The sequence below is a fragment of the Panthera leo genome, chromosome A1, assembly GCF_018350215.1.
Source record: "Panthera leo isolate Ple1 chromosome A1, P.leo_Ple1_pat1.1, whole genome shotgun sequence".
NCBI classification, from domain to species: Eukaryota; Metazoa; Chordata; class Mammalia; order Carnivora; family Felidae; genus Panthera; species Panthera leo.
Genome location: NC_056679.1, coordinates 70,709,398 through 70,733,803, shown reverse-complemented (window position 1 = coordinate 70,733,803; position 24,406 = coordinate 70,709,398). Strand labels below are relative to the sequence as shown.

Genomic DNA, 24,406 nt, shown 5'->3' with positions numbered 1-24,406 from the left:
ATCTGATAAATTCTTGCGCAGAAGATTAAAGCTGCAAACCTTATAGACAAACTGGTCCTCAATGCTCTGCCTCACTCACACCTGACCATTTTAGTCTTTACATCTTACTCTATTTTACTGAATTCTTGAAGAGATTCTCTTTTGTTTTGAGCCAAGGGTTTGTTATTCTCCTAAATTAAAGCATACTCTGTCACCTTCTTCCCTTGAACATCTTCCTTGTTGGTGTGCAGCAGCTCTGAGGATAAGCAGACTTTCTTGAGCAAGCTCTCTGAAATTCCAAGAAAACACTTTAGGTAGAAAAGGGCCCTTAAACTATAATCACCGGGCCAAGTTCAAAAACAAAGTACTCAGCTCAGTTTTAAATGTGCAATTAAAAATAACTGTACCTCAGCTTTTCAGAGGGAGGGAGAGGAAAGGGGGCAGGGAAGAGGGAAAACAAAGAATAAGGAAATGTTTAGTGCTCTTAAATCCAGTCCAAATAGCTGAAAGAAAGGCACTCCCTCAGATAATGGAGCCATTAGAAACTCTGAAGGTTCCAGCCACCAGTCCTCACAGGGCCCTTCCAAAAATTTAATTCACTCTCAGCTACAAACAAAGGACATAGAAAATAATTTTGAGACTTTCTGCCAAAGGGGCATTTTGGCCTGGTTCCTATGCATACATATACCTTCCTCCCTAGAAGGTAAGGTGGTTCCTCCCCTTCATTTAGGCAGCTGTTCCATACCCATGTCAACCCTCAGCTGCCCCCTTCCCCTTTTTCTTTAAGAACTCTGCTAGAAAAAAAAAAGTATGTTCATGCAGTTTCAACACATTTTATTATATTTCTGTATGCATTACTCTCAAAACATATCACAAGAAATGATCAAACCACTTAAAACCTTCAAATAAAAAATCTGAAACAGTTTATGCCCACAATTGTACATATTTATAGTTAAGAAACATTCTTTATAAATATTGTTTCCTCTGTAGCAAGTTAATACCATAATTTAATTACAAATGGATAAATATGGTAACGGGTATTTACAGAAGGAAGGGTGTTATTACGGAAAAGCTAACGGCACAACGTTTATTTTCCCCCACAATCTTTCATACAGGAACTAACAAATTGAACTTGCAAAAGCACTAAAACATCACATGTAAACCCAGCTAACAGAAAAATACATTCACAAGCGTTGGTGGTGGTGGTGGTGTGTGTGTGCTGTGGATCAATGTGTTGAAGAAACAGAAGGGAGACTTTGGCACGGCTCGGTTTTTTCCAGTCTATAGTTGCATGAAGTTTACAATCAAGTTGCCTCATAAAAAGGAACACAATATTCAATACCACGATACAAAATAAACCATTTTCTTCCACATTACTTAAAAAGAAACCGGGTGAACTAAAAAGAGAAAAGAAAAAGCCCATCACTTGGGGAAGAGAAGGGAAGAAAGGCAGGGAGGAACGCAATCCGGAGAGTTACGAATGGACAAACTTCTATACACCAAGAAGCCATTAAAACCACCTTGGAGAAGGAAGGAGTTCGCTATGTACAGTTTGTCAGAAGACTGGGAAGTGGGTGAGAAGGAAAAGAGGGCATGGGGGGAAGGGAAGGGGGGTTTGGTTCAAGATTTTTATGGTTTTTTTTTATTTTTTATTATTTTTTTAAAATTTCTTATTTTATGTTTTCAGCGGAGACTCCGGAAGGGATATTTTTGCTTTTCATGCCTAGATTATTTAAAAACAAAAACAAAAACAAACTTTTAAAAATCCTTCTGCTGGTAAAATCATTTTCATCATCATAAAAATCAGATTCATAATTTTAACAACACATCACAGGGTGCCCTCAGCGCTCGCCACCGGGAGGGCTGCGCCAGGGCGGGGACCGGGAGAGGAAGAGAGGCCCCGGGCTCTCACACGTACCATTCATTGAAGTTGGAGGAGAGGCCGCTGTGGCCCCCGGCTGTCCCGCTGCCCCCGCCGCCGCTGCCGCCGCCGCCCCCGCCGCCCGCCCCGCCGCCGCCCCCGCCGCCGCTGCCTCCGCCGGAGCCGCCGCTCGCGCCGCCGCCGCCCGAACCTCCGCCCCGGTGCACCGCGGACACGGCCGCCGCCGCCGCCGCCGCCGCTGCCGCCGCCGCCGCCGCCGCCGGGGAGAGGTTAGAGCTGCTCTGGGGCTCGGCGCTGGGGGACACCAGCCCCGGGGGCGTGGACGACTCGTAGCCTGAGCTGGCGGCTGGGGAGGACTCGGAGCCCTGCGGAGAGGACTCATGGACCTGCAAGACAAAAGCCGGGAGGGGAGACCAAAGGGGACTGGGTGTGAGTGCAGCTGCTGTGGGGCCGGGCTCCCGGGGGAGAGCACCTCCAAGAAAGGCCCTCCCCGCCCGCCGGGGCCCCGGGGAACCCTGGCCTTCCCAGGCTGGCAGCGGTTGTCCGCGCCGGTTGGGAGCCGGCGCCGCGGGCCAGCGGCTTCACACTCCTCCCGGCCTCCCCGGTGGTACCTTCATGTGTTTCCGCAGCGAGCTGGGGTGCGTGTAGGACTTGTCGCACATCTTGCACAGATAGGGCTTATCGGAGGTGTGGACGTGCATGTGCTTCTTCCTGTCGCTGCTGTTGGCGAAGCGCCGGTCGCAGCCCTCGAACTCACACTGGAACGGCTTCTCCCCTGTGGATAGAAACAGGGGCGCTTGCTGCCCACACCCAGACCTTCCCGGAGCCCCCACCCACTCTGGAGGGAACAAGGCCGCTGCGAGAAGGAAAGAGGAACTGGAAGGGCCTGGGTCCCTCAGCCAGGTCGGATCGCCTCTGTAGCTGAAGATGAAATTAACTGCCTTCCCACCTGACAGTCCTGCTCATTTATGTCATATTTTAATTGTCTCAGACTAACACCCATTTCCTGAGATTTATAATGAATTTGGGGTAGCACCCCGTCCTGCCCACCTTTCTATAGGGCTCCTTGGATTCGCAGCCTCTAACAAATTGGTCTCGCCATGGAGAAGCTGTTATTATGACAAAATATTTAGGGCATTATCAAAATCACACAGGCTGCTGGGCTGCTGTCGGTTTGTCTCTGGGGCCAGTAGGCAATTACATTTGGAGTTGCTATGTTGTTTGGGGATGGGACTGTGGATCATAACTGAGCCAGTATTTTTCATCCAAAATTCTGCAAATTAAATTAACCATTCTTCTAGTCTCACTTCCAGTCATTTAAAAATAAGCCGGGGGGAAAAAAGGTAAATATTAGAGATAAGACAACATCTAGCGATTGCATAGGCACAGGCTGGGCAGTGGGGGGTGGGGGCGTCAGCAAAGGCTTTCAAAATCTCCCTGTTTAATTTTCTGGCGGTCCCTGCATCCTGTTGCCAGAATTCCAAATGCTTGGAGTCATTTAGAGGTGTGAGAACTCAAACATCGTTCCTCTTGGAAAGGGGGCCATTTAACGTTAAATTCCATTAGCACCTAAATTGTTTTTTAAAGACATCCGCTCAGACACAGGACTCGAAAGCATTTCATGCAAATAAATTTCTCAAATTTTAAACCTTGTTAAAAGCTTGTCTCGCACCTCGGCTCCCTCCCTTCCCGGAAGAGAACAATAGGCCGCTGGCGCATCCCCACTTTGGAGTAAATATTGACGGGGGAAGTTGCTAAAACATTTGGCTTTCTTTTAGGAAATCGTCTGGCACGATTTTGGCTGGGACCTGGTCAGAGATGAATAATCTATGAGGCGAGAGGCGCGTTCTTTTGCAGCTCCCTCTTCTCACGCGATTGCCCCGCGGGGCCGCGCTGCCCCGGGGTTTTCTCTGACCGAGTTGTTGGTCCAAGTTTGGAATCGCAAACCCTCTGGTGCCCATCAGAGACTTTCACAAACTATTGCGAATCCACCGTAAAGCCCCGTGACCTACCCCTAAATAGGCTTTAAAAACACTTTTTTTTTTTTTTTTTTTTAAAACAAGAAATGCTCTACAGTTTCGGCTCGCATCAGACTCATTTAATGGAAAAACAATCCCGGGAAGGACGTTTGGACCCGGAGTAAAAGAAGTGGGAAAACACACAAGCCACCCAACACAGACACACAGCCGGAGCAGAAAAGCACATCCAGACAAGCTGGCAAAATCCTCTCTAGGCTCGATTCCCGGGCGCCGAGTTGGAGAGCAGTTTTATTTTGTGCGTTCTATCTAGAACGGAAATTATTAACCAAGGCTGAGCAAATGAAGCAACTGCATCACCCAAAACATATATTTGATGTTACACTGATCACTTAAAACTCAGTTTCCGTACATGGAAAAACCCAGCCCGATACTATTCTTTCATTCCAACAAAAACAAGCCGCTGGCTGTCTCCCGTACACAAAAACACCTCCCATCCGAGAGCAGGGGCTGGCGGTCGGCGCGTTTCCCCCAGCCAACCAACCACAGCCTCTCTCCTCTCCGCGCCCCATCCCCGTCCCGGCCCGCAGTTACCTGTGTGGGTCCTTTTGTGGATCTTGAGGTTCTCGGAGCGCGCGAAGACCTTGCCGCAGCCCGGGAAGGGGCAGGGGAAGGGTTTCTCGCCTGTGTGCACGCGGATGTGGTTGACCAGTTTGTATTTGGCCTTGAAGGGTTTGCCCTCGCGCGGACACTCCTCCCAGAAGCAGACGTGGTTGCTCTGTTCCGGGCCGCCGACGTGCTCCACGGAAACGTGGGTCACCAGCTCGTGCATGGTGCTGAAAGTTTTGTTGCAGCTCTTCTTGGGGTTGCTCAGCTGCTCCGGGTCGATCCACTTGCAGATGAGCTCCTGCTTGATGCACTGCTGCCGCATGTAGCGGAAAAAGGCACCAGGGTGGTGGTGGTGGTGGTGGTGATGGGCCGCGGCCGCTGCCATGTTCATACCCATGTTCATATTCATGGGGCCGTACTGGTTGTGGAGCTGCGCCGCTGAGTAGGGGTCGGTCCGCGGGCTGGCCACCTGGCGGTACTGCTCCGAGCGCCCGAATACCTCGCCCGGCAGCCCCAGGCGCATCTGCCCGTTGAGCACATTCTGAGAGCCGTGCGGCCCGTGCTGCTCCGGGAGGCCAGGGAAGAGGAGGTGACCCTGCGCGTCCGAGTGCGCATGGTGCAGGCCGCCGGCTCCTGGCCCAAACAGCCCATGCTGTCCGCCGCCCGGCGCCGAGTCCCCGAAGCCGCGGCTGCGGAACAGGAAGTCCCGGGTGGAGTTGAAAGGCGGCCCAGAGTAGGAGCCGACGTGCGCTGCATGGGGCCCGAGCGCGGCGGCGGCGGCGGCAGCCGCGGCAGAGCCGGGGTAGGCGCCGGGGCCCTGCGACGTGAACGCCGAACTCTGGCCGGGGGACAGCTCGTGCGCGCCTGGGTTGAGCTTGAAGGCGCCCATGTGCGCGGCCGCCGAGTCCACGAAGCCGTTCTGCGCCGCGGCCAGGCTCAGTTCGCGGTCCTGCATCTCGGCAGCAGCCGCCGCCGCCGCCGCGGCCGAATGGTGATGGTGGCGCGCGAAGCTACCCACCCCGATGGCCGGGAACTGCGGCCCCGCGTCCAGGAGCATGGCCAGCGCGCCCACCCGCCCCGCCGGCCCCGGCGAGCCCCGCGCCTCCTCCGCTCCCACTCCCGCCCCGCGCGCTGTGCGTCCAGCGGCCGCCCGGCTCCGAGCGCAGGCGGCGGTGGTGGTGGCGGCTTCAGCCCCGGGAGCCGCGCTCCTGCGCCCGCCGCCTCCGCCGCCGCCGCCGCCTGGATCTGCCTCCGGCGGCCGGGCGCGGAGCGAAGGCGCGGAGAGGAAGAGGAGGAGGAGGCGGCGGCGGAGGAGGCGCGGGAGGAGGAGGAGGAGGAGGTGGAGGAGGAGAAGAGTCCAAAGCCAGGCGGAGAACCAAAGTGTATTAAAGGAGCTGCGGCGGGGGCGGGCGGGCAGGGCAGGGGAGGGCGGGCGGGAGGAGGGAGCGGGAGGGAGGTGTGGGGAGCTCAGCGGAGAGGGGGGCCAACGGGGGGCGAGCGCAGCGCCGAGGCCCCCACCCCTGCGCGCACCCGCGCGCGCACGCACACACTCACTCGCTCACCAGCCCCGCGGACCCGGGGCCCGGCAGCACCAAGCGGCGCCGGCAGAATGAAATCACAGCAGCGGCGGGGCCACGGTGCCCGAGCGCGGCGGCTGTGCAACGGGCCAGGCAGGAGGGCGAGGAGGGGACGGAGGCGAGCTCTGCGCTCCGCGCCCCGGCCCGGCGCGCCCGCGGCTCCACCTGACCGCGGCGGGGGCACAAGGGCGGCGGGCGGAGGCCGGGCGCCCGCTCCGCAGCGCGCTCGGTCGGCCGCTCCCTCCCCCGCGGACCTACTCGCGCCGCCCCGTGCGCGGCGGGTATTGTTCGGAGCCGCGGCCGAGGTGTTTAGCCCTCCTCGTCCTCCGCGCTTGGCATTGGCTGCGCCTCGCGTAGTAAACTTGCAGCAGCCACGAATTCCCCCAGATGAAGGAAGCGGCTGCGCCGCTCCCTCTTTCTTTAAGTTGTGCGGGAGGAGGAGGAGGGGGAGGAGGAGAGATTGGGGCTGTGGGAGGGGAGAAGGCTAGCAGAGGGAGGGGAGGAGGGGAGGCTAGGCTGAAAAACAATAACAACAATAAAAAAGTGATCTCTAGCTCGCTCGCTCCCTCTCGCCGGTCGGTTCGGGGCGCTGGACCCGGAGCCGGCAGCCGCACTCCTGAGGACCCACCGGTGTCCGAGACCCGAGCAAGTGCGAAGAGGCCAAATCAGGTCCCCCCTTTTCTGCTGCGGTGGGCTTCGTTCGCCACCACCTCCACCTCTGTTTATTTCGGTGGGCGCTACAGACGCCGCCGCAAACCTTTTTTTTTTTTTTTTAATTTTTTGTCTCCTCCTTTTCCTCTCCCCTCCCCCGCCTCGCCCCCACGTCTCCCGCCCCGGCCTCCCTCCCTCTCCCCCTCTCTCCCTCTCTCCCTCCCGCTCCAGGCCGGGACTCCCGATCACACCGCCCCTTTAACGGCGGCTCCCGCCCCGCCCGCCCTTCCGTCGCGGCCATTGGCCGCCGAGGCCCCGTCAATCCGGTGCCCCCGCCCCGCGGCTGATCCGACACTCCTCCCCCGCTCTCCCGAAGCTCCCCGCTGCCCCCGCAGCCGCGGATCCCGCGGATCTTCCCAGCCAGCCCGGCCTGCCAGCCTACGGCTCCTCGCCTGAGCGTCCGGCGCCGCGGCTCATGTTCGCGGCTGGCCGCTGCGCTCCCCGGAGCCAGGAGGCCGGCGTAGCGCTGGCCTGGGCCGCGGGGTCACTGTGCCCTTGGCCGGGTTCGGAGGACACAGCACCCTGCACTCGCGCCCTTCTGCAGAGGCCACCGACTCCCCGGGGACCCGAGCCACTCCTGACGGGCACCGAGAGCGGGCAGTCGTGGTCGCTCGAGAACTTGGCTAGCAACCGGGTTCGCCGGGCGAGAGGTTTCCACGCGCCGGGACTCTACAGGCCCTGGGCCCCGTCGGGAGCGCGCGGTGGGGAGCGTTCCGGGAACCGGTCCCCTGATCGGTTGGCACGCTCTCTATCTTATCCCCCCACCCCCTTTTTTAAAAAAACTTACTCAGTGGTATTGAAAACACAGGTGCTGGATGGTGGGCCCAGGTAAAACCAGACTTGCCCGTTCCTTCTGGTCTCTGGACACTCACCCAGGCACCCTCCTCCCAGGCTGTGGCCCCCACCCCCAGCTCGGCGCGCTCTGCTCCCCCCGCCGCTCGCGTCCCGCTCCGATTACAGCAGTAAACACTGGGCAGCGGCCCCCGGGAGGGAGGGGGTTGATTGGAAGTCGTTTAAAGACAGTGTTATCCTCGGGGTGGATGCCCAGATGCCCCAGCCGCTGCCACCGTGGGGTGGGAAGTATGGGGCCGGCGGAGGCGCGCGGCCAGGCAAGGCTCTAGCTGGAGTTTGACCGAGGGTCAGGCTCAGGGCCTCCAGAGAAGAAACCTCCAGACCGGTAGGGCTTAAACCTGCTAGAAGATATTAATCACTGCTTCTCCAGGAGCGGGGAATGCCTCCGCACCTTCGGGCGATGGCGGGGCCGGGTGGCTGCTCCCTTCGCTGCGCCAGGCCTTCCTCGCGGCTCTGGGGCTACAACCGCCCCCCTCTCCCGGCCTCCCACCCCGGCTCCTGGTTGGCCGTTGGGGACATTTCCTATCCCGCTGCGGAAAGCTTGTGCTCCCAGAGGTAACGGGAGAGGGTTACCGCGGGCCCGGAGGCTGCAGAGGTGTGAATGAAAGGCCTGAAGCCAGAGCCTTCCTTCGCCTAGCTGGCTCCGAGAACTGCTTTTATTTACAAGTCTATGGGAGTTGAAATAAAATTCAAGTAAGAGAAAATAATACGCATTTAAAATGTTCATGTTGAAGTGAATCAACAAAAACGCGGGAAGACAACTCTTGCTCGCTATTGCTGGACGAACCCGGGCTTTCTATCGCCGGCACAGGCAGCCTCTCCTGGCTTAAGCGGGTCTCTGCAGGTCAGAGCTGGCCGCAGCCCCTTGCTTAAGGTGCCCTGTGCCATCCCGCTGCCCACCCCTCATTGCGGTTGGAGGGTGGCAAGAAGGAAGGAGTCTGGGTCTTCTTGTCTGAAAGCCCGAGATTTTGTCTGGAAGCTGGAGATTCTCGCCTTACCTGAAAGGAGGAAATGTTTCTCACTTCCACACACCTCTCTCTCTGTTGGGGGTTGGGGGTGTGGGCCGCAAATACCAACCCCCGAAGCAGAAAGGGCATTGAGAGAGACATAGAGACAGAAAGAGAGAGAAAGAGAGAGAGAGAGGAGAGAGAAAATCTCCAGGGAGAAAAGGCTGCCTTGCTACATTGAATCAATAAAAAATTGCCCAGTGCACAGCCTTGCACACTTGTTTACTTTATTCATCAATTTATATGGGGGGTAGGAGTGAGGGAGAATATTGGAAAAGCTTACTCCAAAAATATTTACAAAATAAAATATTTTCTTAGAGATTGGGCATGAGAATTGCAGTCCTGCACATCTAAAAACCTCCCTTCCCTCCTTTTCTCCAGCCATCAGACTTCAAGTTTTCCTCCTTTCCCACTTTCTCGCCTCCTCCCCACTCCTCGGTCCCTCTCCTCATTGCCCCATTCTCTACCTTCGTTTTGATTCCCTTTTTGCAGCGCCTGCGGTTCGGGCTGGCGCGGCTGGGCGCTGGCTCTCGGTAAATTCCGGGGGCCGCGTGCAACCGGGTGGTGGGGCAGACTCCTTAATTCCCGCCGGAGAGCCCGCGGGCTGGGCCCTCCTGACTATTCTTTCCCGGCTCCAATTCTCTCTCTGCAGGACACAGAGGAGCGGAGCCAAGTTCAAAGTCATGTCGCCATACCCTCTTAGAAGTGCTTTATTTCTCTACAAACCGCAAAGCCCCTTTCCCTCATAACACACTATTCTTTTATTATTATTATTATTATTATTATTCTTTTTTTTTTAAGGAAGAAAAAGAAGAGCAAGAAAGCAAGGGGGGGAAAAAAACTGCAAAGGCTTTCAGAGTCATTGCCTCAAAAGTAGATTTGGGTTCCTTGGCGGAAGGGAAAAAAGCGGCTAGGCTGCGTTCTGTACCTTGTAAGTGATCAGTTTTTCAACAGGTTTCAGGAAGGGCCCGCCTTGGCTGTGTCAGACCCCCGGGATCCACAACTGTTTCCATCGGGCAAACATGTTCCCCGTTTGTAAGTTCTCCAAAATTGTTCTTTGACGATCTCATCGTTCCCCCCCCCACCCCCCCGCGGGGTGGGTGCCTGGGGCTGGACAGAGTTGGGGCTTTGCTTCATGTGGATGGTCCCGGACAGCCGGCCCATGGAGGGTCTGGCGTCCGTTCTCCCCTGCCATAGAGAATTTGTCTTCAAAAACGGCAAATCCCATCAAACACCCGGGCACTCATTCGCTGAGCACCTCGTTGTGGTTTGTGGGCCTCTGTGAACGGTTGACTGACTTCTTTTGTAGTATGACCAGTATTTTGTGTGCACACATACATAAAAACAATGTGTATGTACACAATACAACATACTCACACACACACACACACACACACACACACACACACACACAGGTATATCTTGCCAGCCAGGAGAAGCCAAAAACAAACAAGCAAACAAAACTGACCTTTAAATTGGAAAACATAAATACTCCGTGTCCATACCATTCAAAATTTTAATTTCCTCTTAAGGAAAGGGGTGGGAAGGGGGTAAAGATGAGAGAAACAAATGTGGAATCAGCTGTCTATATACACCAGGCCAAAAAAAAAAAAAAAAAAAAAGAGGATTTTAGCAGCATCCTCAGTATCACAGACTCATAAATTCAACAAGATCATCAACAGGATATTAAGTTGCAGGGCACCTTTGATTCAGTCCTCTCAGACACTCCTGGGCTGGGCGACCCCTGACCCATGAAGGACCACATGTGTGGTGGGGGAGCCCCCTCTGTGAAACCCACCTAGAACAAAAGTTCTTTGTCAGAGCTTCAGAGAAGTGTAATGTAAAAAGAGAGAGAGAGAGAGAGAGAGAATCTGCAATGTGAAAGAAGGGGAAATCATGAAAATCTCAGCCAATGTTGTAACTTTTAAAAACCATTTTTTAAGAAGGGGGAGGTTGAGTGGAGGTGGGGAGGTACCATAGGATAAGGCCCTCTCCAGTCTGCTAAAAGAACTTCTTTCTACAGTTAAAATTTACTGTTCTGTAACTGGGCTTATAAAAACTCTCTATATAAAATATATGTTCCCTGGCAGTTTAGTGATAGGGATGCAAATGTTTGTCTATTTGTCATTAGGGACTCAGAAAGAAAAAAAAAAGTCGCCATTTCTATCTGACAGTCGTGGTTTTGCAAAAGGAAGAGAACTAATTGTCCTGACTTTGTCCCCTCTTTCCTGATGGGAGGTGTTTCTACTGCAAAACAAAGCAAAAGAAAAACACACCCCAAACAGGAGGCATTAGCGTACATGAATGTGTTTAATTATTTTGAGGACCGTTATCCTTGGGGCTCCCAAATGAACCACATCCAGGGAGGCTGAATACTGGTGACAGGAGAGCAGTTTTCCAATAAACTGCAGTATTATTGCAATAGACTTTGTAATACAATTTATGCTGTCATTCATAAATAACAATGCCATATGTCAACCATATTGCTTACACAAGTAAATCCGTCAACGTGTCAGTATTTGATTTGCCTCCATGGCTTCTTCAAATATTGAAGTATAGGTATTGGAAGGGGTGTGGAATGGCAGAAAGTGCCCACAAAATCTGAGATTAAAAAGAAACCCCACACAACCTCTGCCTCTCCTTTACCTCTCATCCAAAAACATCCTGAAAGATAAAGAATGAAGGGGGGGGGGGGGAGAAGCACATCTGGGATCCAATATAAATAAATATTGGGTGGTTATATGGACTGTGAACACATAAGAGAGTTTTGTGGTTCCTGCTTTGACCTTCTAAGTGTATTTTAAAACACAACAATTAGTCATTTCCCAAGAAATTACCAATCCTAATGGTCATATGTGGGTCAAAGGCCATTCTCCTACAACCCGCATCTCTGAGGGTAAAAATGATTGATAACCAAATGAGAATATTTGATGACAGGCCAATTTTACTCAAGTTATTTTTTAGTAATGGGGAAGTAAAGAGAGCCATAATTTTTGAAGGGCTTTTAAGCACCAAGGTCAGGTAGACATGGGATGGGTCCCATTCTTGACTATCCAAAATAAACAACCCCCAAATCCAACGTTTCAGTCACGCCTACAAAGTCCCAATCTTGTGCCCTAAAAAAAAAAAAAAAAAAAAAGAATTCTCATCATTAAGCCCATGTACATGGAACAGGGATCATAAACTTTAGCAAGAAGCACATTTTTAGGTTACTCTTAGTCCGGCTGGTAACCGTGAAGCCTGAGGAATCAGGGTGAGCTCAGAAGGGCGGGAAGGAGAGGCAACCTTGGGAGGGACGCTCAGAGGACTGAAAATTGCCCAGCTCTTGGGAGCACCCAACCCCCCAGTGCTGGCTGGCAGCTCACACGGGGTTAGATCTGGAGTGGTGAAGGCGGAAGTGTGGGGATCTGGTACCTGCCCAGTGCAAGCCAAGCTTGGGGCCGAGAGAGGTGGCAGGGTACCTCACTGCCTAGACGCCTAGCCAGCCTGATTTGAGAAAAGCCTTGAACCCAAAGTCCTCATCACTTCGGGCATGACAAAGCTCAATGAAAAGGAACCTTTGTGGGTCCCTTTGCCCACCTTGCGCGGGCTTTAGAGAGGTCTGAGTGTACTCCTTCTCCACTTCCTTCAGTATCTGCTGGCTTAACCCTCCTCCTCCCGGTTGAGCACCTACTGGCGCCCTTGGGCTGGGCTCCAAAAGTGTTCTGAACCCCGGAGTAACTCGGGGCACCCTGTTCACCCTTGAACCTGGCTCTGGTGCGGCCCAAATGGCACTAGGCGCTCCAAACCCGGCGGGCACCCTGTCCTTCAGCAAGGAGGACTTCCTCGCTGAAACCACGCGGGGCTGGCGAGCGGTAAAGCAATTGCAAGGGCAATGAAAGGCTACTCGGTGGGTCCCCCAGATCCTTTCTTGTCCACCTCACCGTCCCTAGCTTTCCCCCTCCCCCCGCCTGCAGAAACAATCAAACAAAGGCTCAAAAGCCAGGAAATGTCCAATTCACTTCCTTTAAGTTTATTAATCGCCCACACCCATCACAAGGAAACTTGGCTGTGCTCAGTGACGAACGGAGGGCGCCGGGGAGCCTCAGTCACAGCCCCCCTCCCCCTTTTGCGCAGCGGGTAGCCATAAGCGCCAGCCTAGGCATCTTCGCGACCGGGTCCTATTGCCTCAAGGCAGCTGAGCGCGGCGGTGCTGCCGGGTTCGGGCCAGCTCGGCATTTTCTGTACCTCCTCAGCCTCCTCATGCCTTTGTTTGGCTCTGGGAGAAGGTTGGGATTCGGGGTGCAACAGGGGAAGTCTGAAAATCGATGCTCCCCAGGAGCACCTGTTGACCCCAGAAAGGGCATTTCCATAGATGGCCACGTTGCTGCTGTCTCCATACAAGCATCTCCACTGCAAAAGCGCAGACAAGGGCATGAGTTTTAGAGTCGGCCCTGACAACCATCACCACCGCAGAAATATGGGGCTGAATCCACCGACGGAAACTGGCATAACGACTTCTATACCCCCCTGTTTAAAACAAAACACAACAACACCATTATTATTATTTTCTTCAGCACCCTAGAAATTGCTGGTGTTTATTTAGGAAGTGTTACACAGTTATTGGGTCCTTAGAAACTCGGGAGGTTTAAGGGGGGTTGATTTGGCTCCCAAACGGCTTGAAAAAGAAACAGCGCACCTGGGGTCAGGCGGGTCATCACAATAACAAAAAGCGCGTCTACAAAATAAAAAGCTCTTTTATAAAGAAAGGCAATCCGGGAAATCCACTGTGAGCCTTCCTGGTGACCATCTAGCTAGGCCTATTCTCAGGTTTAATTGGCAGGCAGTTTATTGGCGCCTTATTGGTGTTGATTGAAATTTTGCTCCCAGTTCTTTCTTTTAAGAATTAGCATCTCAAGTCGATTTACCTGAGTCAATTATCTTTTTAGAGTCTGGGTTTGGCCATAAATTTGCAAATATTCATTAAGCGTACTTAAATATCTTTCTTTCTAATCATCATCCAAATCTCTATTATTTCCTAAGAAAGTCTTTTCTTTTTTAAGGCTTCCATAAAAAGAAATTGATCAGGGAGCTATATTTGAATTAAGACATATTAAATCGATGACAGATACATATCATGCTGTGTTTAACAAGAGTTGTACAAGGAGGCGGGTTCCAGATTCCGCACGGCTCTGCTGCACCATTATTCACATTTTTACAGCCTTTCCTTCATGCCTTCACCCATTAAACCATTAAATTTCAGCAATTCAATAAAACAAAGCAGTTATAATTTTGAGGAAAAGCTATTTTGAAGGGGGTGGAGGTACTCATTTTATTGCACAATAAAAATGCTCAATAGTCCATATTAAAAGGTAGGTTGTGCTTATTTTCTTCTTTCTTTATTCGTTCATTTTTTGGTTTGCTTTTACTTATAACCTGCAGGACTGAATGCAATGCTGCCATTATGGAAGTAGTGATGCTCATTGCCAAGAAATTCAAATAAAGGAAACTCATTTGAAATGTCCTGAGAATGGGTTAAGACAGTAGTGACAATTCCAAATATGATGCTTTCCCCATTACCCATCCACAGAGATGGCAGTCCGTTCTCCACTTTTGCCTGGTTGGCTTAAGACGTTTTGAGTCTTTGAAAGGAAAATTGTGAAAGGACTCATCCTCTCCAAACGCAGATGTGGATTTTTGTCGCTGTTGTTTATTAATTTTTTTCATTGTGTTTGCACTCATGCCTTTCTTATTTCCCCGTATTTGAACTTCATTGAAGCCGAAAGAAAAAAAACTATTTGAAATTTGATTGTAGTGTTTTCTTTGTTTGCTTGTCAGTTTTCTAAGAGGAATGACATTCCCAAGGCTTACAGTGAGGTTGCCTGTTAAACATTGCTCACACCGATGTAAATGGGGCCATCGAATCAGTTCTTTTGAAAATATTTCTTACAACTTCCCCGGACCATCTCTCGGGACCATTAAGATGATGTCTTTATGCAGTCTATTTTTACTTGGACTGCAAATGAATCAAGCTGGTAACTTGTTTTTTGTACCTCCCCCCAAGAAAAAAATTCACATTTTAGTCAATAACACTTTTTTTAAAAACAATTTTATGCAAGGCAACAAAATAAAAATTAAAAACCCTGACTTCAATTTTTGAACACCTTGGAACATCACAAAATCTTAAGATGCTTTCTTTTTAAGAGCTGACGTGACACTTTTGGGCAGCAATAACCCTGAAATTTGGGGATGCCACATTTCTCTACTCCCCCCAAAATGATGCAGGAACCTATCTCTTTTTGTCAAGTGATTTGATAACAAATCCTTTGAAAAGGATGGGACTCGCTCCCCCCCCCCCCCCCTTAAGGCCAGTTTACAGTTTTCAAATAAGACATCTCGCCTCCTAGGTCAGTATATTAGAAAACAATGACAAGGTAAGAGATTATTCTAATAGTAAATACATAGCAAAGGTATTGCTTGATTTTAAAATATTCATTTTATTGGATCAGTTTTAATTTATGGCCCTTTCAAAGAAACTGAGGCGCACATAAGGGGTACTCTCTGGGCCGAAAAGAGGAATTCTGCGTGAAGGATATTGTTTATTTAGCCGCTTCCCTCTGGAGAGCTGCTGTTTGGCCTGCCCTGCCACTGTATCTCAGAAAGTCAAAAGTTAGAATCGCTGCCGGGTGTTGCCTCACCCCCACCCCCGTACATCTAATTGGAACTGGCAGATCTAGAACTGACGATCAGTGAGATTACACTTCAAGCTAACTCCTTTGAACCACGTTGAAAAGGACTGCATGAGCTAAGAAGTCGAGGTAAACGGTTCCTTTTCGGGAAAGATTTATTTTGACTTCACCTGGTGTCTTGCGGAGCCAAATCACTTAAGTTGTTTTGCAACCAATAAGACTTTAATATCTTCCCTCATTCTGCGCTCTACTTGAGCGCCCGGCAGACTGGATGTCCTTCCCAAATAAGATCACCTCTACAAGTATGACGACCGGCACACGGTTCACCTTCCTCTTCCGGAGAGCAGCCCAGGGCTCTTCCAACGGAGGAGGTAGACAGTGTTTGGATGCTGCTGGGGGAGTCGCTGCGTGCGGTCAGGCGGAGGTTTTTGAAGTTGGGGGCTCTCCCCCAACCCCCTTTGTCCCGGGGTGGGGGGGGGGTGGTCCTCAGCCCTTACCCACCCTGCGCCCTGCGGCCGCGTGCCGGCGCACGCTCTCCGAAAGGCGCGTCATGGGAACGCTGGGCGCTGCGCGCGCAGGCCCGGCACAAACTTTCTGCAAGTGCAACTTGGGCATCCCCTGGAAGGCGGGGACGTAGGGCTCCAGGGGAGGAGGGGGCGCGAAGCGAAAGCGAAGGATGCTGCGAGCACGGGGGCGGATCCCCGCTGGGCCGAGGGCCTGAATGGGAGCCAATCCGGCAGTCTTGGCTGCTGTCAATCACGATGTTCCCTCCAATCCCACCCATGCCATTTCCAAAATCTCGGTCCCACTGTGCAGCTCAAATGTGTTCTCTCTGCCAATCGCTGGAGGACAGAGTGGGAACAGGAATACGCAGAGTTAGGAGGCCAGGACAAAGAAGTTAAAGAGAGCCTAATATATACATGTTTTTGAAGGTGGGCAGAGGGAAAAAAAAGTCCCCCCAGTGAGGGTCTATGGGTCTGATTGTGTAGTTCTGATGGAGCCCCCTTTGAGCAAGAGGAACCCGCCAGCGCTGAGATTAGCGGATTTGGCAACGGCTCAGGCCAGGCCGCTTCAGAATATGACAGGCTTCCCGGCGCTGGCCAGCCCGCCCGCCCACTCCCAACTCCGAGCCACAGCCACGCACCTCCGCCCTCGGGACCTGAGCTCTGACCCCGGCGTGGCCATCACTCCGCTCGGACCGGAGCACATGGCCCAGGCGAGCGCGCTCGGCCTCAGCCCTCCCTCAAAGGCGCTCCCGGCACATCCCGAGGCGCCGGCGGCCGCCGCCCGCGCTGCAGCCTCGGTCGCGCACCCCGGCGCCAGCACCTACCCCGGTGACGGGGGCAGCGGCCGCGCGCAGCCCTCCGCGCCCCCGCCCCCAGCCCCTCCTCTTCCTCCCTCCCCTTCACCCCCTCCTCCTCCCCCTCCCCCTCCTCCTGCCCTCTCGGGCTACACCGCCACCGACAGTGGCGGCGGCGGCAGCAGCGGCAAAGGCCACAGCAGGGACTTCGTCCTCCGGAGGGACCTTTCCGCCACGGCCCCCGCGGCGGCCATGCACGGGGTCCCTCTTGGAGGGGAGCAGCGGTCTGGCACAGGCTCCCCCCAGCACTCGGCCCCGCCTCCTCACTCGGCTGGCATGTTCATCTCGGCCAGCGGCACCTACGCGGGCCCGGACGGTAGCAGCGGCGGGGGCCCGGCGCTCTTCCCCGCGCTGCACGACGCTCCGGGAGCCCCCGGCGGCCACCCGCACCCGCTCAACGGCCAGATGCGCTTGGGGCTGGCGGCGGCAGCGGCAGCCGCGGCGGCTGAGCTGTACGGACGTACCGAGCCGCCCTTCGCGCCGCGCTCCGGGGATGCGCACTACGGGGCGGTGGCGGCCGCTGCAGCCGCCGCCCTGCACGGCTACGGAGCCGTGAACTTAAACCTGAACCTGGCGGCGGCTGCTGCTGCCGCGGCAGCCGGACCGGGGCCCCACCTGCAGCACCACGCGCCGCCCCCGGCGCCGCCGCCGCCGGCGCCCGCGCAGCACCCGCACCAGCACCACCCCCACCTCCCAGGGGCGGCCGGGGCCTTCCTGCGCTACATGCGGCAGCCAATCAAGCAGGAGCTCATCTGCAAGTGGATCGACCCCGAGGAGCTGGCCGGGCCGCCACCGCCACCGCCCCCGGCCGGCGGCGCCAAGCCCTGCTCCAAAACTTTCGGCACCATGCACGAGCTGGTGAACCACGTCACGGTGGAGCACGTGGGCGGCCCAGAGCAAAGCAACCACGTCTGCTTCTGGGAGGACTGTCCGCGCGAGGGCAAGCCCTTCAAGGCCAAATACAAGCTCATCAACCACATCCGCGTGCACACGGGCGAGAAGCCCTTTCCCTGCCCGTTCCCGGGCTGCGGCAAGGTCTTCGCGCGCTCGGAAAACCTCAAGATCCACAAGCGCACTCATACAGGTGGGTGTCTGTCCCCGGCCGCGCCGCCGCCGCCGCCTCCCGCGCCGCCGCCGCTTCCGCCGCTGCTTCTCTTCCTCCTCCTGCTCGCCTTAATTTTTCCCTCCTTCTGCTGCTTCTCTTCGCATACGTATAACCCGGACATGTGACTTCTTTTTTTTCTCTCCCCCCCTTTTTTTCTATGAATAAGTAATTCGATAGCACACACAGGCCCCGCGCTGGGTTCCCACACGGTGGAGTCTCCAGCGCGCTCGCAGCCCCTCCGCCGGGACCGGCAACGCGCTCCAGACGCCGCCGCCGCCGCCGCCCCGGAACAGAAGCAGCAGCAGTCGGAGCAGGAAGGAGCCCAGGACGGTCGGCAGCCCCCATTCGCCCAGCCCCGGGAACTTGGGGAGGGCGATGGGGAAGGGGGACCGGAGCTGGAGCCGCCCTGGTGGCTCTTCCCTCCCCACCTGGTGGCAGAGCCCGCACCGTGCTCCGAAGCGCGGGCGTGCGAGGGGGCACGTGGGATTTACTCCGATATTGAGGCGACCAGGCCCAGCTCAATGTGGCCCTTCCAGGAGGGGAGGGGTCCTGTCCCTCCGGGGCGTGGTACAAAATGCCATAGAAATGCGCCCTTGGGGCCCTGAAGACCCCCTCCCCCCCCCCCCACACACACTCACGTTTCCCACACATACATCTTCACGTGCACACAGCACACAACTTCACACACCCGTATCTCACATACTACCCCCCCCCCCACTTCCTGGTAGCTGGAACACCCATATGCCCTGACACGCTTATCTTCCACATACACCCTCACATACGCACACTTCCCCATTTACACACCTTCATACATACCCATACAGTATCATACAGCTGTCACACACATTTTATCACACATACCCTGCAAGGTGCTAGAGAACTTGGCTTTGTCCTTTCAAAGAGGATTCTATTTGGAGGAGGGCAGGGTGAGCTGCAGTCTCCTGCGGTCCTTGGTACCTTCCCCCCCGTAAGAACTTGGGGGAAGCCCCCAGCGCTGTGGGGACCCCTCCCATCCCAAAGGCGGCTGCGGCGTGGGGCGGTGGGGTGTTTACTGTGGGTCGTGTGCCTCCATCGAACGTACTAGCGCGTTGGGCGGAAGCGCTGATGAGCGCGAGCAGTCGGGATTTATAGGGATAGACAATATTACCCCTCGGAGGACACTTAAGTAACTGGAGTTTACATTTAGTAATTACTTGGCTGATTTATCGGCGCTGGGCGACAAGGAGGCAGCCGCCGCGCGTGGGCCCAACGCCTGGCCAACAGCCGGAGCCCGGGGCATCAGGGGGTTCTGCGTGCAAGCCGGGTCAGGGTGGCCTGGGGCTGGGCCCGGGGCCTGGCTCCTCCCGGCCATCACCTGATAGGCCTCCTGTGCACCGATGCTGGGCTGGGAGCACATCTTTCCGGGAACTCCGTTGGCCAGCCCCCTGCTTTTCTAATCGAGATGGTCCACCCTAAGGAATTTTCCAAAAGGAAACTTCCCACGAGGCTCTCGGAAAAACTCCCTGGCCCGCTTAGCCAGCTGTTTGCCCCTGTGCCTGGCACTTGCCGCCAGGACAGGGGCCTGGAACCGTAAAGGGGGCTCGCGGGGCGCGGGAGGTGAAGCCGCCCCCAACCCCGTCCCCTATGGGCACCCTGAAAGCAGAACCTGCGGCCTTGGGCCTTTCCCGCCTTTGCAGGCCTCGGAGAGAGAGTGGACCTTTTCTTCTCCGCCGCCGGACCTGAGGATAGTTTCTTTCCCCGTGGAGCACAGAACTGGAACTTGCTGGCGCGGAAGCTGCCACGGGTCGCGGCTCCCTCCGACGGCAGTCCAGGGGGAGAGGGGCGTGCGCGCGCGCGCACGGCGGGGGCGGAGATCCCGAGCACTGCGGGCCCCTGGGCAGTAGTGTTTTCTGGTTTCACGGCGTGCTCAGGGTTGTGTTTCCTGCCCGGCTGCGGGTGGCGGAGTGGTTCTCGCCGAGGCCTTCAGGGAGGGGTACCGGCGCCTCATGTTAGTGCTCAAACCGGTGCCAGGGGGTTTTGGCGGTCCTTAGGCCGCTTAGCAGTTGAGCATTGAGTGCGGACAGGGACCATTCCGGAACCCCCTCCCTACCACGGCGCTCTCCCTTTTGGGGGTTATTCGGAATCCCGGAACAGATTGATCAAAGGGAATAATCCCCCGGCCACTCCCGAAGGCCCATTTCCTGACCCACGTTCCTCCCATCCCCACCCCCATTCGGTTTATAACCTTCCTTTGGGCCAGACTCGAGTTCTCTGGGAGAGGGAACTGGTAGAACAGAGAGCAGCTCACGTAGCCTCCTTTACTCTCTCAGATTCTGCAAGTAGTTAGATTCTGATTGACTCCTCTGTCGGAATCTGAAATGTAAACACTGGGGTTTCTCACCCTTTCCAGTTAGCTGGAATTTGCTCACTGTTCCCCGCCTAGGCCCCCTGAATAAAACAAGCAGTTCTTTCACCTTTACTTATTTTTTCCTTCTATTTTCGTCCTTAATATTACCTTAATCCCTACTTTTCTACTCCCCCCACCCCCCACCCCATTCCATATCTCCCTTCTCTGGGCGTAATTGTTTCTCTTCATCGTGGTCAGTGGTGGGACCAGCAGTGCTTAGAGCTACTGTATTCTTCACAATCCGGGATCCTTAGCGAGGACAGGAGCAACTCCAAACGACACTGCACATTTGCATAGGGTGAATAAAACCACTCAAGCCTCCCTATGGGAGGAAGGCCCATTATAAATTTTTAAATAATGCTGTATTAAATTAGAATTATCTCCAACTTAAAAGTAAAACTCAGATCAGGATAGATAACTGATATTTTTATGAAAAGTGATTAACTATTTTGTTGTTGTGTTATGTTGTGTTTTCCCCTCTATAGATCAGTGTAGGAAGTGTATTTGAATAATATTTAATTTCATTTTTAAACAGTATTTAGAGGTAGGGGAAGTTATAGTCCAGGCATCTGAATACTTTCAGATGTGTTAACACACTCTGGCATCCAAGCCTTTGTCATTGGTGAGATTAAAAAGAAAAAGAAAAAAAACTACACTAAAAAAAAAAAAAAAAAAAAAAAAAAAAAAAAGAAAAAAAACTACACTGAAATAGTTGTATATGAAAATTCACCACAAAAATTTATGTACACTAAACTGTCTTAAATAGTTGCTTTTTGAGAAACGTATCCAAAACCAAGGAAGAAGCCATACCTAGTGAGCCACCAGAGTAGGTCCTGAAATTCAGTAGAGAAACTCAACTTAATTTTTAAAAATCATTTAAATATGAGGGAGATATTATTAAACAATAGTATGTATGAGATGACTGGTTCAATTATGACTCAAATACATCAAGTTCATAGATACTTAGGTGAGAAGGAAAATTCCTACTGCTACCTGCTGTCTTCCTTTTTTGCTTTTTAATACCGAGGTGTTGTGGCTGAATTTCTAGTTGTGTTATTAACATGTCCACTCCCTGAACTAGGGCCTTGTGTTTAAAGGCATTGTGCTCCTGGGGTGGTTAGAGCAGCTTAAAGGGACGATGGGCCAAAGACTGTGGTAAACAGTCCCTTTTCTGACTATTAAGTGGGGTAGAAGGCTGTCAGAATACGTTTCCGTGGGGCATCAGGTACAAGCTAAGTTCTGGTTGCAGCTTGTGGTCTTTATTCACGTTTCCGAGGTTCTGTTCCAAAGGCTCCTAATTGCCCTGCAAGTTGTGAGGAAAGCTGGGAGAAAGAAGAGGCCAACAGCCTCGCCTCTGCCCATCCAGGCTTATATGAAATCTAGTGATGGGACTGTGTGTTTCACAGGTGCCTTTGTTTCTAAAGAGAACGGGGTTTTGCCTTATTTCCTTTCCCATCGGTGGAATCCTGGGGACACTCTGAAACAAAATGCCGTTATTATAATTGCATGGCACCTCCCCCACTTCACTTTTAATTTAGTGTAATGTGCTTACTTTTCTCTTTTTTTTATATCCTTCCCCCAAGCTGTGGCTTTGGAAGAATCATTTTATTAGCATTTATATTGACAGGGGATCTGCTTGTATCCTTGCAGGTACAGACCTTGAGGGCAGTGAGGACAGGGTATCTGGGTCCTTGTTGGATTTTGGTGTTACATCCTGGATCATGGTCTAGCCATCGTCTCCCTGAACCCTCTGGTACTGCAGGGACTGACATCTAGCCACTCACAGGCCCAGTGTCCCTTCCCTGTTGCCTTCTGGAACGTAGGAATTAGGAATAGAAACCAGGCTGGGGTTGCTCTTCGAGAGAATGGGAAAATGCATCCTCATTTCTGTTCCAAGATTTCTCTCTCTCAGGTGAGGGGTCTCTGAAAAGCAATTGTTGACCTGCCCTCTGTTTTGTTGCAGGGGAAAAGCCTTTCAAATGTGAATTTGATGGCTGTGACAGGAAATTTGCCAATAGCAGCGATCGGAAGAAACATTCCCATGTCCACACGAGCGACAAGCCTTACTACTGCAAGATCCGAGGCTGTGACAAGTCCTACACTCACCCCAGCTCTCTGAGGAAGCACATGAAGATTCACTGCAAGTCCCCACCACCTTCTCCAGGAGCCCTTGGTTACTCCTCAGTGGGGACTCCAGTGGGTGCCCCCTTGTCCCCTGTGCTGGACCCAACCAGGAGTCGTTCTAGCACTCTGTCTCCTCAGGTGACCAACCTCAATGAGTGGTATGTTTGCCAGGCCAGTGGAGCCCCCAGCCACCTTCACACACCTTCCAGCAACGGAACCACTTCCGAGTCTGAAGATGAAGAGATGTATGGGAACTCTGAAGTCCCGCGGACGATACATTAGAATTTACTAGTAATAATAATAAGTAATAAGTGGGAGTCCTTGGACCATATCCTAACCTGAGACAATGCCGAGCCTGAGACAAACCCTTGACTCAGACTTGCCACCGGGTCTAATTAGCCCTATTTATTCAGTATGAAACCCTATGGTGTTTGTACATTTAATTAATTTAATTAAGATATTTGGGCTTTTTTTTTTTTTCTTAGAAAACAAACAAACAAACAAACAAACAAAACCCAACCAAGCTGGACTTGTAGGTTACAGGGGAACAGGGCTAGGAGCAAAATGTACCAAGGGTTAATGGATATACACACTGCTGACTCAATATATGTATATTTGGAAATGAGCAAGAAAAAGCATTAAGTCGGAACTCAACACAGCACCAAGGCCCTCTGCATTTCCTGGAGTGCCTCGAGATTGCCTTTAACACCATAACGAGGGCTTCTCTGGAGCCTCTTTGCCTCCTCCTTGGGCCCTATTTCTGAAAAGGCCTCTTGATTGTAAACCACACACTTGCTGCATTGCCAACAGATCTTAGACTGTACCTGTGTCCAAAAATATTTGTAAAAAAATCCTTTGAGTTCTAATAGTTGTGATTTTAACTTTCCACTCTTTTATTACTGCTCTCATCTTAACACAGTATTTTTATACGGGATTATCTCTTCAGTACCCTGCTTGTAGGATTTAAAAAGAAAAAAGATGCAGCAACCTTATTACGTCTCCGCGTATTGTGCTACTGTGATTGTTCCCGCAAAAGTGGGGACAAGAACACGCTGCTGCAACAGTCAACTGTGAAGCTGTGATATTTTATAAAATAGAAGAAATTCAAGTGCTTTCTTTTTTCTCTACGGTTTTTTTTTTTAATCTGAAATCTCAGATGCTGCCTTTTTACTGTGTCCAAACTCCTTGTGTCATAAAAAGATAAGTTTTAGAGAAGTTTTTTGGGATGCCAAAATTAACAGGCAAGTCTAAGGAGGTGTGATGTTGGCAACATGCCTACTTTTTTGGGAAAGCTGTTGTTTTTAAGACAGGCCAACCCCTCTTTTATACTGTTGTATCAGCCTTTTAAAAAGTCTTTATTTTTCAATGCCCGGAACTGCATTTTCATGCATTTTTTCCCACCTGAGCACTAAGCACACTGAATTCTATCCCATTTGAAAACGACAGTGTGCGAAGTGTATGATTTACATGAAAAGAGGGGAGGGAGTGGCTATACATATTAAAATTTTTAAAAGGTTTCTAGTTACCACCAAACACTGATGAATGTGTGACCTTTGCCAGAGCTGTCAAGCTAGGATAAAAAAGGTCAAGGACCTAGGACAATAACTCTTAGTCAATTTATTTTCACTTCATGCAACACATCTTGTGCAAAATATAGTCCATCATAAACATCATACAAATATACTAAAGAGCACTAATTTATCCTCAGAGACCCTGAAGACACCCCCTCCCCAGGGTTTGTAGAAATTTGTTTTGTGTGCTGTGAGTGGTTGATGTAGTCTTGTCATTGTTAATAACTTGTATGTGAACACTATTATTTGTACAGTTGAATTAATTTATTTTCAGACATCATCCTTTGTTTTCCTGGAAGAGTTCAAAGCACACCAAAGAATTATATTATACATTTTGGTGAAAGATTGTCGTTTATGATCCACGGTTTATTTAAAAAAAAAAAAAAGGAAAGAAAATGGGGGAATATATTTTTAAGCTTACTTGAATGAACAACGTAATGTGAAAACCAGGACTCTTCCTGCATGTTTTTTTTGCATTGTGTTGACGAGATTATATATAGTTTATAGATATATTCTATTACTAGTACAGTGCATGGTGCTGTCACTTTGAAAGCCTTTCAATGTTGTCTTCAGATTGTTACAGTGAATATGAAACATGC

The 24,406-nt window shown here is 52.3% G+C and overlaps 2 protein-coding genes across 2 annotated transcripts; one reads left to right on the top strand and one right to left on the bottom strand.

Moving 5' to 3' along the window:
* Nucleotides 1–1,887: 1,887 nt before the first annotated feature.
* On the bottom strand, nt 1,888–5,503 carry ZIC2 (Zic family member 2). The gene is made up of 3 exons (XM_042904602.1): nt 4,432–5,503; nt 2,473–2,636; nt 1,888–2,247 (listed from the first exon to the last, which is right to left on the bottom strand). Exons 1-3 carry the CDS (start codon nt 5,501–5,503, stop codon nt 1,888–1,890), a joined length of 1,596 nt encoding a protein of 531 aa, XP_042760536.1.
* Nucleotides 5,504–16,181: 10,678 nt separating this feature from the next.
* Nucleotides 16,182–22,518, top strand: ZIC5 (Zic family member 5). Its single transcript, XM_042904587.1, has 2 exons — nt 16,182–17,705; nt 22,076–22,518. The coding sequence occupies exons 1-2, from the start codon at nt 16,256–16,258 to the stop codon at nt 22,516–22,518; spliced, it is 1,893 nt and encodes a 630-aa protein (XP_042760521.1). The 5' UTR covers nt 16,182–16,255.
* Nucleotides 22,519–24,406: the final 1,888 nt, after the last annotated feature.